Below are 13,225 nucleotides of genomic sequence, written 5' to 3'. Positions count from 1 at the left end.
ATCAATCAATCAATCTTTAAAAAAATAAAATAAAATAAAATAAAATAAAATAAAATAAAATAAAATAAAATAAAATAATACTGCTCACTGATAATGCGCCTGGTCACCCAAGAGCTCTGATGGGAATATACAATGAGATTCGTGTTGTTTTCATGCCTGTTAATACAACATCCATTCTGCAGCCCATGGATCGAGAAATAATTTTGCTATTCAAGTGTTGTTATTTAAGAAATGCATTTTCTTAGGCTATAGCTCCCATGGATAGTGATTCCTCTGATGGATTTTAGCAAAGTAAGTTGAAAACCTTCTGGAAAGGATTCCCCAATCTAGATGCCATTAAGAACATTCACGATTCATGGGAAGGGGTCAAAATATCAATATGAACAGAAGTTTGGAAGAAGTTGATTCCAACCCTCATGGATGACTTTGAGAGGTTCAGGACTTCAGTAGAGGAAGTAACTGAAGATGTGGTGGAAATAACAATAGAGCTAGAATCAGACGTGGAGCCTGAAGATGTGGCTGAATTGCTGCAATCCCATGATTAAAAAATTTACGGATAAAGAGTTATTACAGATGAGCAAAGAAAGTGACTTCTTGAGATGGATTCTACTCCTGGTGAAGATGCTGTGAAGATTGTTGAAATGACAACAAAGGATTTAGAATATTACATAAACTTAGTTGATTAAGCAGTGTCAGGATTTGACTCCAATTTTGAAAAAGTTCTACTGTGGATAAAATGCTGCCAAACAGCATTGCACGCTACAGAGAAATCGTTGGTGAAAGGAAGAGTCAATTTATGCGTCAACCTTCAGTGTTGTCTTATTTTAAGAAATTGCCACAGGCACCCCAGCCTTCAGCAGCCACCACCCTGATCAGTCAGCAGCCATCAACAATGAGGCGAGAATCTCCACCGGCAAACAGATTACATCTTGCTGAAGGCTCAGATGATGTTTAGCATTTTTTAGCAATAAAGTATTTTTTAGTTAAGGTATATTGTTTGTTTAGACATATTGCTCTTGCATACTTAATAGACTACAGTATAGTGTAAACATAACTTCTATATGCACTGGGAAACCAAAAAATTCATGTGACTTGCTTTATCACGATGTTCGCTTTATTGCGGTGGTCTGGAACTGAACCCGCAATATCTCTGAGATATGCCTGTAGTTGTTAGAAAAGATAAGGAGAAATATATTGTACCAGAATTACCTATCCTTCTCAGGAGCATTTGCAACAAACTGACAGTAGCTCATACTGCACGTAATAAAAATGTTTGTGGTCATTTCATATGAAAATATCTTTATATACATTTTGACATATTCTTATCACATAGTACATCTAATTAGAGGTCTATGAGAAGTTATAGAGGAGTAAAAAGATGAGAAACACCTGTTTTTCCATCATTACAAGATAATCATCATTAACATTTTTATGTACACCTTTCTATTCTTTTTAGGCACATAGATGCATATACAATATGGTATCATGTTGCCTAATCTACTTTTCTTTTCATGGGTATACTATTTTTATTTTATCCACATTTAAATTTCACCATCCAACACTGAGCTCAAGTATATGCTGGCCATATGTTCAGATTTTTGAAAGAAAGATAAATGGACAGACGGCTTTAATCGTTTAATATGTTAAACATTGCACAATATTCAACAACTAGAGAAAGTCTAGGGGATGGTATAACCATATACCTTTATATATTTAGGGCCACAAGTATAGGGACAAGCCCTACAATTTGAGGAAAATCCTGCTCAGGACTGAACAGAGAGGTCCTTGGTTGCCGACGGACTCTCCCCTTGACTTCAGACTTGAGACAAACCAAGGAGTCTGTCAATATACAAAAACCACGGAATTCAGGAGAAGCAGGAGCAATAGGATAGGTATTAAGGCATTGGTTCTTGCCAATTAGGATTGTGGTGGCCAGTCTGAAGCGAGCAGAGTTGGCTGGAGGCTGGAAATGTTGCAGCTCTAGTCCAGAACAGCAGTCTAGAGACAGAATGGTTAGTGCTTTCTTCCAAAATTCCCAGTTTTCCAAACAGGTTCCTAGGATGCTTTCCTCAGACAGTACTAATCTACTTTTAAGTGCATGATCTTTTACTTCACCATTTTTGTAACTTCAGTTCCTTTATATCACTATCAGAAATTACTCGTTCAGACTACTGTTTTTAAAAACTTGTGTTTCCCCCAGTTTTTAACTAATATTAAAAGCTACAAAGATAATTCTTGTACATACTTCTGCATTCATATTCTGAATTATTTCTTGAATTAATTATAATTTAAATTACTGAGTCAAGGGCAATGTGCATTTTTAAGACTTTTGATGCATTTTATCATATCACAGTACATTTAATTGACCTAGAATGCTTACGAGAATTTATGAATAAATAAATGAACATATGAAAATAAAAATATTTATTACATTGCCACGAGTATATAAGAATTCTTTTCTATTACAAAGCATGAGTGTTACCAGTTTAAGTTTAATTAAAAACAAAATTCATAAGATATGCCTCTAGAAGCAATTCATCAATTTTACATGGCTGTTGGGGTAAATTTCACCTAGTATTAGGAATATTTCTGTCTTTGAAAATCCTTGCTTAGCATTGTTTATTGCTGCTGTGAAGAATACAGGGGAAGAGTTCAGGTGTGAAATTTGTCTTTTCAGGATGGTCATCTAGAAATGCCTGTTTTAGCCCATCTTGATGGCATTGAATTCATATTTTAAAGTGTTTGTTACAGAAGTCCTTAAGAATGTCTTTTCCTGCTGTTTTAGGATTTCTGAGGTACAATATTATCTATTCATTTCTACACTTGAGGATATAAGGAAGCCCTTCTTTCCTCTGTACTCATTCTGTTACATTCTAATCCTCTATTTTTAAACCCTTGTGTCATACTCTTCTTTTTAGCTCAGTTCAGACAAGTGTATTTTTGATTTTTAATTGAAGCGGGTTTTCTTTAGCTTGGCTTTTACCAAATACGTTAATAATGGAAACATTAAAATTTTAGCAGAAGAGTTTTAAATATAATAGTGAAGTTATAATTTCTTGTCTGTGTAGGACTTTACAGTTTGTGAAGAGCTTCAGAATAGAAAAAAACACAGATGAATTACCTTGAATACAGTTAGAAGTTAGTGGCTGGGTGGTCTTTGGGAAGACATTCAATTTTCTTGAGTATGCTTAGCATAGAGTACGTGATGAATAAATAGAATCTATTTTTATTTTGTATCCTGTTTTGCCTCCAAATGACCTATGGATTGTTTTATCCTTGTTTTACAATTGGGGAAACCAAGGCACAGTGCATTGTAGTGATTTGCATAGGGTCATTTAGCTAACAAACATAAACTGAGAGCTATATTTCTGTCTCCAAAATAAGCATTTTTTCATTCTATACCACTTTTTTTTTCTCTTAATGCAAGGACATAAGAAATAACTCTTTATCCTATATCATGACAGTGATATTATTTACCACATCATGTGGAAATCTGATTCCGCATATGCATGGCAGAGAGTAGGCTCTCAGTTATCATATAAATGAATGAAAACCTGTATGGTAAGATGGTTGGCTTCAGTCTTCTTTTGTAGGGAGAGAATTGTATATTAAGACCACAGTGCTGATTGTGTCTGTTGAATGTGGTAATCAAGGTACCTACCTCTTAACTTTGTTGTTAGGATTAGATGATGTCATAGATGTAAAGCATTTAGAAAAATGCCTGGCACCTTGAGCATTCAATAAATGTTAGTTCTTACTAGTATGTGAACGATTTTAGAGTGAGAAACCTTTAATATGTATAGGATTATAGTTCACTTAGTTATTATCTGTTATATATCATGTAATTAGTTTTAATAGACTTTTTCTGGTTCATGTTGCTTTTTATTTGTAATTTCTTTAATATATCTTTTAGGACTGAAAGAGTTGTCCCCACCTCCTCTAAATCTCAAACGTTTATACAAAGAGACACTAGAAATTGAACCCATATTGATAATCATTTCCCCGGGTGCTGATCCTTCTCAGGAACTCCAAGAACTTGCTAATGCTGAGAGAAGTGGAGAGTGTTATCATCAGGTCAGTACATATTACCCTGCCGTTTTTGCTACAGCTATTGATCTTCCTGCCATACTTGATTCTATTAGTGGAACAGACATTTTTTGTTGCGGTGTGCCAACTAATGTCCCTGGAAAGTGTCCGCATCCTGATCCCCAGAAGGAACTTTGCAAATGTAATTAAGTTAAGCATTTTGCGATGGAGAGGTTATCCTGGATTATTCATTTGGGGCCAATATAGTCATAAAGGTCCTTTTAAGAAGGAGGCAGAAGAGGCAGAGTGAAGGAGGGAGATGTGATGAAGCAGAAGTCAAAGAGGTGAGAAATTGCTGTGCTGCTGGCTTTGAAGATGATAGAAGGGGCCACAGGCAAAGAAATGTAGGTGGATTCTAGAAGTTCGAAAAGGCAACGGAAGGATTCTCTCCTAAAGCCTCCAGAAAGAACAGCCCTGCAGTACTACCTTTATTTTCGAACCCTGACACCTTGATTTAAAAATAGATCAATAGAAGAGTGGTACTTCTAACCTCCAGAAGTCTGATAAGATAATATATTTGTCTAATATAATACCATTTTGTCCTGAGCTAAATTTCTTAGTTTTAGTTTGTTCAGATTAGCACCTCTTTTTCAATTCAGTAGGCATGTAAGTTTGAAAATGAATTAATTTACCCTCAATTTTTGACATGTGAAAAAAATCTTTTTCATTGGGAAAATAATTAATAATGATTAAAAAAGCAGAATACTTTCACAGCAACCAAAAATTGACAAGTGAGAATGTTATGAGGAATATAAGTAGAAGATAGCAAAATAGCAGAGAGTTAGGCTTAGTTGTACAGGTTTTGCACTAACTCTAGGGAGTTTCATTCAATCCTGGTTATAGCGTATTAATATATTAGGACAATATTCAATTGTCAGTGAGATGTCTTGAGGAAGGGGAGCCCTCTTCTACAGGCTGTATCTGTTAGCAGTGATATTGGCAGAAAGATAAAACTATTTGCACTCACTGTAAGTTTGACTGTATGAATTTCTAGACTTCCGTGTACTTGCAAAATTTTTTAATATTGTAAAACCTTTAAATACAGATGTATTTAGTCATAAATCTCCTGTTATTTTAAAGTTTTTGTTGCTATGCTGAATGTATGTCCTAAGGATAATAATATATTCTTAATGCAAAAAATTAATTTTCATTTCAAGAAACTGTGGTTTTGTTTTGTTTTTTGTTTTTTGACGTAGGGGCTAACCATCTTCTTGACATTTCCTGTTGTGCTTTTTAAAAATGTATTTTTTTTCTTAGAGTATATGTTTTCTTCTAAGGTTTCATGAACCTTTAAGCTGTTTTCATACAATTTATGCCTTATAGAAAAATTTGAGTTCCTATTTTTAGCTACCATTTCAGTTCAGCAAACTACTTATTCTTTTTTTTCCCCTCTGATTCTGTTGTACATGCCTTCAACTGTTTCAAGGTGTTTTTTTTTGCATTTTAATAATGGCAAACTAATACGTGCATCTAAACAGTTCAACCAGTATTTGCTTTATCCCTCCTATTTGCTTAGTTCTGGGTTAGATCTTGAAAATTAAAAAGAAATCAATATATGAGTATTTATTACCTGTTTTGTTACATGCTTTTGTATGCAATGAATTAGATGCATGGTTCCCACTCTCAAAAACTTTATAGTCTAATTGAAAAGCAAAATCAATACTTGTAAAAGTCAACTAAAAAACAATGAAATGCTATCTTGTATTCATTATGAAAAGAGAGATCACTGTGGTTTGAAGTAGTCTATAACAGTATTCTTCAAAGTGTTTTGACCATATACCCAATAAAATATGAGGACTCTCAGTATCTCTCATATATACAAAGACAGATACAACTGTACTGATACATAAGTATTATATATATTATCCTTAAAAAGACATATGGAGGAGTTTAAACTTGGTATAGTAAGTGGCATGCAACCAGTTTAGATCCTTGACTAAAACTTTTTTATAGATTCCTAGACTTAAGTAGTCTTAAGTAGACTTAACTAGTCTATTCATTCAAATAATACAGAAATCTTATATACTGAATCTATTTTCTAGGGTGTTTCGGCTTCTGCTTGAATGTTTTCTGTTTTATAAAGTGGTCTAGCCTATTACATGAGTGTCCTAAGTGCAGACAGACTATAGGGATTGGAAATACAGGAATGGAATTCCAGTGAGATCAGGATTCTCCTTCCCTCTTCCTCTCCCATCTCTTCTTTTTCTCCCCTCCCCCTTTCTTCTTTTCTCTCTCTCTCCTTCCTGCCTCCTCTCCCTGAAAAAGAATAGAAGAGCAGAGGGCTAAATGTAGAGTCTTGAGGCCCAGCATATTAGGGTCTTCTAGGCGATGAAGGGCTAGGGAATTACGCAGTTCAGTAGACCAAGTAGCTTGGGAGCCAAATTTGTGCAATGTTGGAGCAATTTTTTTAAAAGAGAAGCAAATTTCAAGGAAGCGGTATTGCTAATGTTTAATCCCTCAAAGAATTCAACAAGACAGTAGTCATAAAAAATTATGTTTTTAAAGGTCCATGTTGGAGAGGGTAAGAATTGCAGGAACTAGTGGGATGAGGAACAAAAAACTATTCAGTAATTCTTTATACTGTTCTATAACTTGCAGACCTGTAATGTTAATACCTTTACTAAATGGAATAATATTAAAAATCTGCCACTGATGTAAGGACAAAAACAAGGCAATTGTTGGAAACAGCAAGAGTCTGATAATTTCTTATTAAAAGTTTAAAACCCTGATTACAGTACTTGAGTTAGTTCAGTATGTATGGCAGGATAATTTGAAAGTCTTATGTTACAACATGTTATCAGATCTGGGTTTTTTTTAGTTTTGTTATTTGTTTTTGTTTTTGCAGGTTGCCATGGGTCAAGGTCAAGCTGATTTAGCAGTTCAAATGCTAAAAGAATGTGCCCGAAATGGAGACTGGCTCTGTTTGAAGAACTTACATCTTGTGGTATCTTGGCTGCCAGTTCTGGAAAAGGTAGATTCAGATCAGTGTGGTGCAAATAATATCCAATATACTCAATTCAGTAATCTCCAAGGAACATCAGTATTAAAATATGTCATGCACGATTTATGATGTCTTTAAAAAAATTAGTATTTGTTGGGGAATCATTTAAAATCTGTTACATATTTTCTTCTTAAATATATGTACATTTGTACAAACCAAAATAGATCTTTTAATAAGAAATCTATAAAAATCTCTTTTTTAAAGGCATTTAGGGGAAGTCAAAAAATTAATCAGGACTGAAGGGGAGGCTTAGAGAATTTTTTCAGATGAAAAATAGGGAAATGTTTTAAAGAATTGTAGAAGACCTATTTATAACATTAAATTTCCTTTATGCTTTTGTTCTGTTGTATCTGTATGAGGAGAAAAGATGTAGAGGAATCAGAGAGAACTACAGAACACTTCCTAGGTGCTAAGGAGGCTGTGTGTAAATGGAAGCAGTCGTTTTATTTAACAGAAATGGGCCCAGGACGAAAAAACTTTAAGACAGAACAAATTGATGTGTAGGTTTAAATGCAAACCTGGTATTAAGTCTAGTGCTTATTTAAGAAGAAAGATGAATATGATTTTGGGTAGTCATAGATGACACTGAAGACAAGATGTGATTTAGCTAAGTGTAGAGGGAAAAAAAATTGTGGTTAATGCTAGCAGCACAAGTAGAGACATAGTGCCTGCCTAGTACAAAGAATGAAGATGTCCTTGAATGTCCTGGAAGGGTCAGGCAGAGCGAAGTGGGGCAATAGAGTTAGATGGCTAGGAAGGGGCAAGGTTATGGAATACCCTCAAAATCGTGCAGAAGTGCTTGGAATTTTTGTCCTAGGACACAGAGTCAAAGGAGGTCCTTAGCAAGGGAGTTAATAATTAATTAATTAAATTAATCTGGCAGAAGTTATTCAGAATAGAACCAAACAGAATAGAGTGGGAGGCCATAGCCTAGTTGTAGTATGTTGAAATTTTGTGTAATGTGTTGAAAATAAATTGGCAACTATAGCACTTTACATAAAACATGTAAGTAGTTAAATAATCTTTGATGAATGAGTTAATGACTAAGTGAATGAAGTGATAGACCATGATGACTTACTACTTATCAGAAGAAGATGTAGATTTTGGAACTGAGATATATATGAATATTCAAGTAATTCCATTATTACTACAGTTTCCTGTAAAAATCACAAATGTATAAAATATAAAATTTATGTTAGATGAATTACATATGTTTCGAAACATAAGGAAGACTTGTGAATACTTGAATCCTGCTTTCTGTTCCAAACAATAGATTGATAGCTATTAATCTATGTAAAATATAATTACAGTTATTATTTTGGAATCAAATCTTAATTAGGACTTTTTGAAGCATACCTAGGGTAGATTATATTATAAAAGTTTTAAAAAATTTAAAAATGTTTTGCTTTTCTTTTGGGAAGTTTGGATAAATTGTTTGGATATAAATTTATGTTTATTTTAAATTCAACTGTATCACAAATGTATTGTTTTTTAAATCTTTTTTTAAAATATGCTAACCCAAAGCAAAATTTTATTCCAATTTTACATTTAAAAATTATTATTAGGTATAGAAACATTTTATAATTTACAATTTTAAGGAAGCACAATGTTTTTATGGCAGTCCTCTTGCCATTTTTTGTCATCTTTACATGTCACATGATAATGAATTTTAGTATTAGACATACATTTATTAAGATAATTTTTAGACTTCACTCTCTTTTAGAACTATCAACATTTGTCTTGTCATTCATTCATTCATTTAGTCATTCATTTTACAAGTGCTTGCTGAGTACAGAAAAAAGCCAGGAATAGTCCTAGGTGCTGGTTACGTACAAAATTTGTACCTGCTCTCGAGGAGCTTGGTTTAGAAGAGACAGACCACATTAATAACTATACAGTCATACGATGAATACTGCAGAAGGGAATTTACAAAATACCATCAGTGATTAATCTGCTTGGGATTGTGGTGGTGAAGAGTCGGAGAAGATATTCTCCCAGAACATGATATTTAAATTATATTTTGACAGATGAGTAAGAATTTGTCAGGTTACAAGAGAATAACAGGCAGAAAGAATATGATGAATAAAGAGACAAGAGATAAAAATTCGAATAAGTGACTAAAGTGTACAGCACACGCAGGTGAATTTGAATGGTGAATTTTGGATATTATAGGCTATAGGACACACTAAAAATTGTATTGTAAAGGAATTGATATTATAATATAACTCTATGGAAGTGTGAATTGAAGAAGTGAGACCCTGAAGGCCTGAAGATGGCTCATAGTTTAGGCATCACGACTATACCTAACACTTATTTTGTGTTTACTGTGTGTTGGGGCACTGTGTTTTATACAATCCTATGAGGGTAGGTATGGTTATTATCCTTGATTAGAGAGTTTAAGTCAAAGAATCCAAGGTCACACAGCAAATAAGTGGCAGAATTTGGATTTCAACCCAGTTGGCCCAGTTCTAGATCCAAGTTCTTACCTATTTCACTAAGCTAGGAATAGAGAAAATGAAAATTTAGAGGAAATATAATCAGAACATTAAGAAATATATCAGAATACCATGGAAAGATTTTAGTAAGATAAGTACTTATTAATAATATATTTATAAAATGGAAATTTGTGTGTGTGTTTAAGTAGATTTTTATTCTTGTTGTTTTTATAAACAAGGAATTGAATACTCTTCAACCTAAAGATACCTTTCGTCTTTGGCTCACTGCAGAAGTTCATCCCAACTTTACTCCAATTTTATTACAGTCAAGTTTGAAGATAACATATGAGGTAAGAAAATTTAAAACTTGAAACATGGGCTTCCCGGGTGGCACAGTGGTTAAGAATCTGCCTGCCAATGCAGGGGACGTGGGTTCGAGCCCCAGTCTGGGAAGATCCCACATGCCGTGGAGCAACAAGGCCTGTGCACCACAACTACTGAGCCTGTGCTCTAGAGCCCGCGAGCCACAACCAGAGTTCGCATGCCACAACTACTGAAGTCCACGTGCCTAGAGCTCCGCAACAAGAGAAGCCACTGCAGTGAGAAACCTGCACACCGCAACAAAGAGTAGCCCCCACTCGCCGAAGCTAGAGAAAGCCCACGCACAGCAACAAAGACCCAACACAGCCATAAATAAATAAATAAATAAATAAATAAAATTTATAAAAAAAATAAAAACTTGAATCACTAATTGTGTAAGTGCAGTAATTTAGCATGCCTTCTAAAGCTCTGTAGACAACTGTCTACTATACAAAGCACTCAAAAACTTTTGTATATTTAGATGAAGTATATACATAAATAATATGATATATATAAAAATACATTTACAGTTTTCTTTTAAATATTATTTAATATCATTAACTTTTTTGTTTTTTTATTGTAGTAAAAGACATAAAATTTACTATCTTAACCATTTATAAGTGTACAGTACAGTAGTGTTAATCATATGTACCTTGTCGTGCAACAGATCTCTAAAATTTTTTCATCTCACAAAACTGAGACTGTATCCACTGAAGAGCAACTCCCTATTTCCCTTTCCCTCCACCCTTTGCAACCACCATTGTACTTTCTGTTTCTGTGAGTTGACTACTTTAGATCCCTCATATAAGTGGAATCATGCAGTATTTGTCTTTTGGTGACTGGCTTATTTTACTTGGCATAATGTCCTCAAGGTTCATCCATGTTGTAGCATATGACAGCATTTCCTTCTTTCTTAAGGCTGAATAATATCCCATTGTATGTGTGTACTACATTTTCTTCATCCATTCATCAGCCCATGGACATTTAGATTTTCTACCTCTCGGCTATTATGAATGATGTTGCAGTGAACATGGGTGGGCAAATATCTCTTCAAGATCGTATTTTCAGTTTTTTTGGATATATACCCAGAGTGGGATTGCTGGATCATATGGTAATTCTATTTTTAATTTTTTGAGGAACCTCCATACTGTTCTATTGTGGTATATACAATTTAACATTCCCACCAATAGCACACAATTTCTCTGATCCTTACCAACACTTGTTATTGTCTCCTTTATTTTTTTTAATAGTGGCTGTCCTAACAGTGTGAGGTGATATCTCACTGTGGTTTTCATTTGTATTTCTCTATATTTAGTGATGTTGAACATCTTTGCATATGCTTGTTGGCTATTTGTATGTCTTCTCTGGAGAAATGTCTATTGAAGTCTTTTGCCCATTTTTAATTGGATTTTTTCGTTGTTGAATTGTACAAATTTCTTATGTATTCTTCATATTGACCCCTTATCAGATATACAGCTTACAAATATTTTCTCTCATTCCATTAAGGGTTCCTTTTAACTGTGTTGATTGTTTCCTTTGCTGTGTAGATGTTTTTAGTTTGATGTAGTCCCATTTGTCTGTTTTTGCTTTTGTTGCCTGTGCTTTTAGTGGCATATCCAAAAAAATCATTGCCAAATCCAATGTAATGAACCTTTTCCCCTGTTTTCTTCTAGGAATTTTATAGTTTCAGGTCTTAGGTTTAGGTCTTTAATCCATTTTGAGTTACTTTTTGTATTAGGTGTAAAGTAAGGGTCCAACTTCACTCTTGCACATGGATATCCAGTTTTCATATCATTTGTTTTTTGACATAACTAAGTTAGATTTTCAGTCTTTGTTTTCTTCTTTCCTTCATTCATTCCCTTCATCCATCCATTCATCCATACATCTATCCATCAGTCCATCCTTCTAACGTGTAATGCTTGGCAGTTCCTCCCCAAACCCGATGCATCCAAAACTTTACGTGTTTGTAATGATATTGTGGAACTGGTCCAAGTCATAACTGAAATAATAATAAGAAACTGAATTAAAACTTTTAAAAAACTGGTTTAAAAAGTTCTGCTTGCATTTTCTCTCAACCTGTAGAATATAATCTCTTGTCTGATGAAAAATATCTTATTAGTGTTTATAACTACCTGTTATTTTAGATCAGTACTTTCGTTTTCCATCTGAAGGCATTAAGTCTCATGTAAGGAAGAAAAAGGCTAAGGTTAATCCAAGGAATGCAAAAATGATTTAATATTTGGAAATATATTAATTGAATGAATGTCAATTATAATGTCTAGTAAGAGAGAACTTCTCCAGCCACTTTCTCAGTATACTCTTCTACTAAACTATATTGCAGAACTGGATTGTACAAGCCCTGAAGGCAAGGGCTACGTTTTTTCTTGCTTTTTTTTTTTTTTTTTTTTTTTTACTTATTATATAATACGTGGCATGTAGGAAAAATACAGTAATATTTCAATAAATGAAGAGTTAATATATCAGGGGAACTGTTCCTTGAAAATTTTAACTTAATGTGCAGCCTCTTCCAGTATCCTTTTTTAGGAAGTAATTTGATTATATTTTTATGGAAATTTTCAGTTTCATTTAAGTTATTGGTGATTTTTTTTTTCTATTTCTTAAATCAATGTAAATGATTTTAACCATTCCAGGAAATAGTGCAGTTCATTATGTTCAAAATTATTACTATATATATGTACACATATGTACACACACGTATTATTGTATTTAAAAATCGTGAAATCTTCATTTTATTGTTTGTTTCTTCTCTTTTTGATGAGTTGCTGGAGTTTTTAAAAATTTATTACATTGAATCTGTAGATTGCTTTGGATAGTATAGTCATTTTCACAGTATTGATTTCTCCAATCCAAGAATATGGTATATCTCTCCATCTGTTTGTGTCATCTTTAATTTCTTTCATCAGTATCTTATAGTTTTCTGAGTACAGGTCTTTTGCCTCCTTAGGTAGGTTTATTTCTAGGTATTCTTTTGGATGTGATGGTAAACGGGATGTTTCCTTAATTTCTCTTTCTGATCTTTCATTATTAGTGTATAGGAATGCAAGAGATTTCTGGGTATTAATTTTGTATCATGCAACTTTACCAAATTCATTGATGAGCTCTAGTAGTTTCTGGTAGCAACTTTAGTGTTTTCTATGTATACTGTAGTATCATGTCATCTGCAAACAGTGACAGTTTTACTTCTTTTTCAACTTGGAATCCTTTTATTCCTTTTTCTTCTCTGATTGCCATGGCTAGGACTTCCAAAACTATGTTGAATAATAGTGGTGAGAGTGGACATCCTTGTCTTGTTCCTGATCTTAGTGGAAATGCTTTCAGTTTT

General features: G+C 33.7%; 1 protein-coding gene across 4 annotated transcripts in view; it reads left to right on the top strand.

Moving 5' to 3' along the window:
* The window catches only part of DYNC2H1 (dynein cytoplasmic 2 heavy chain 1), a 358,559-nt gene that overhangs the window by 203,324 nt on the left and 142,010 nt on the right, over positions 1 to 13,225 (top strand). For all 4 annotated transcript variants that reach the window (XM_068554132.1, XM_068554131.1, XM_068554130.1 and 1 more), the window contains exons 76-78: positions 3,914 to 4,074; positions 6,932 to 7,057; positions 9,762 to 9,872. In XM_068554132.1, the coding sequence (XP_068410233.1) occupies positions 3,914 to 4,074; positions 6,932 to 7,057; positions 9,762 to 9,872 (398 nt within the window). The remainder of the gene's footprint in view (positions 1 to 3,913; positions 4,075 to 6,931; positions 7,058 to 9,761; positions 9,873 to 13,225) is intronic.

Source organism: Eschrichtius robustus, chromosome 11 (genome assembly GCF_028021215.1).
Source record: "Eschrichtius robustus isolate mEscRob2 chromosome 11, mEscRob2.pri, whole genome shotgun sequence".
NCBI lineage: Eukaryota > Metazoa > Chordata > Mammalia > Artiodactyla > Eschrichtiidae > Eschrichtius > Eschrichtius robustus.
This window is presented reverse-complemented; position numbering and strand designations above follow the sequence as displayed.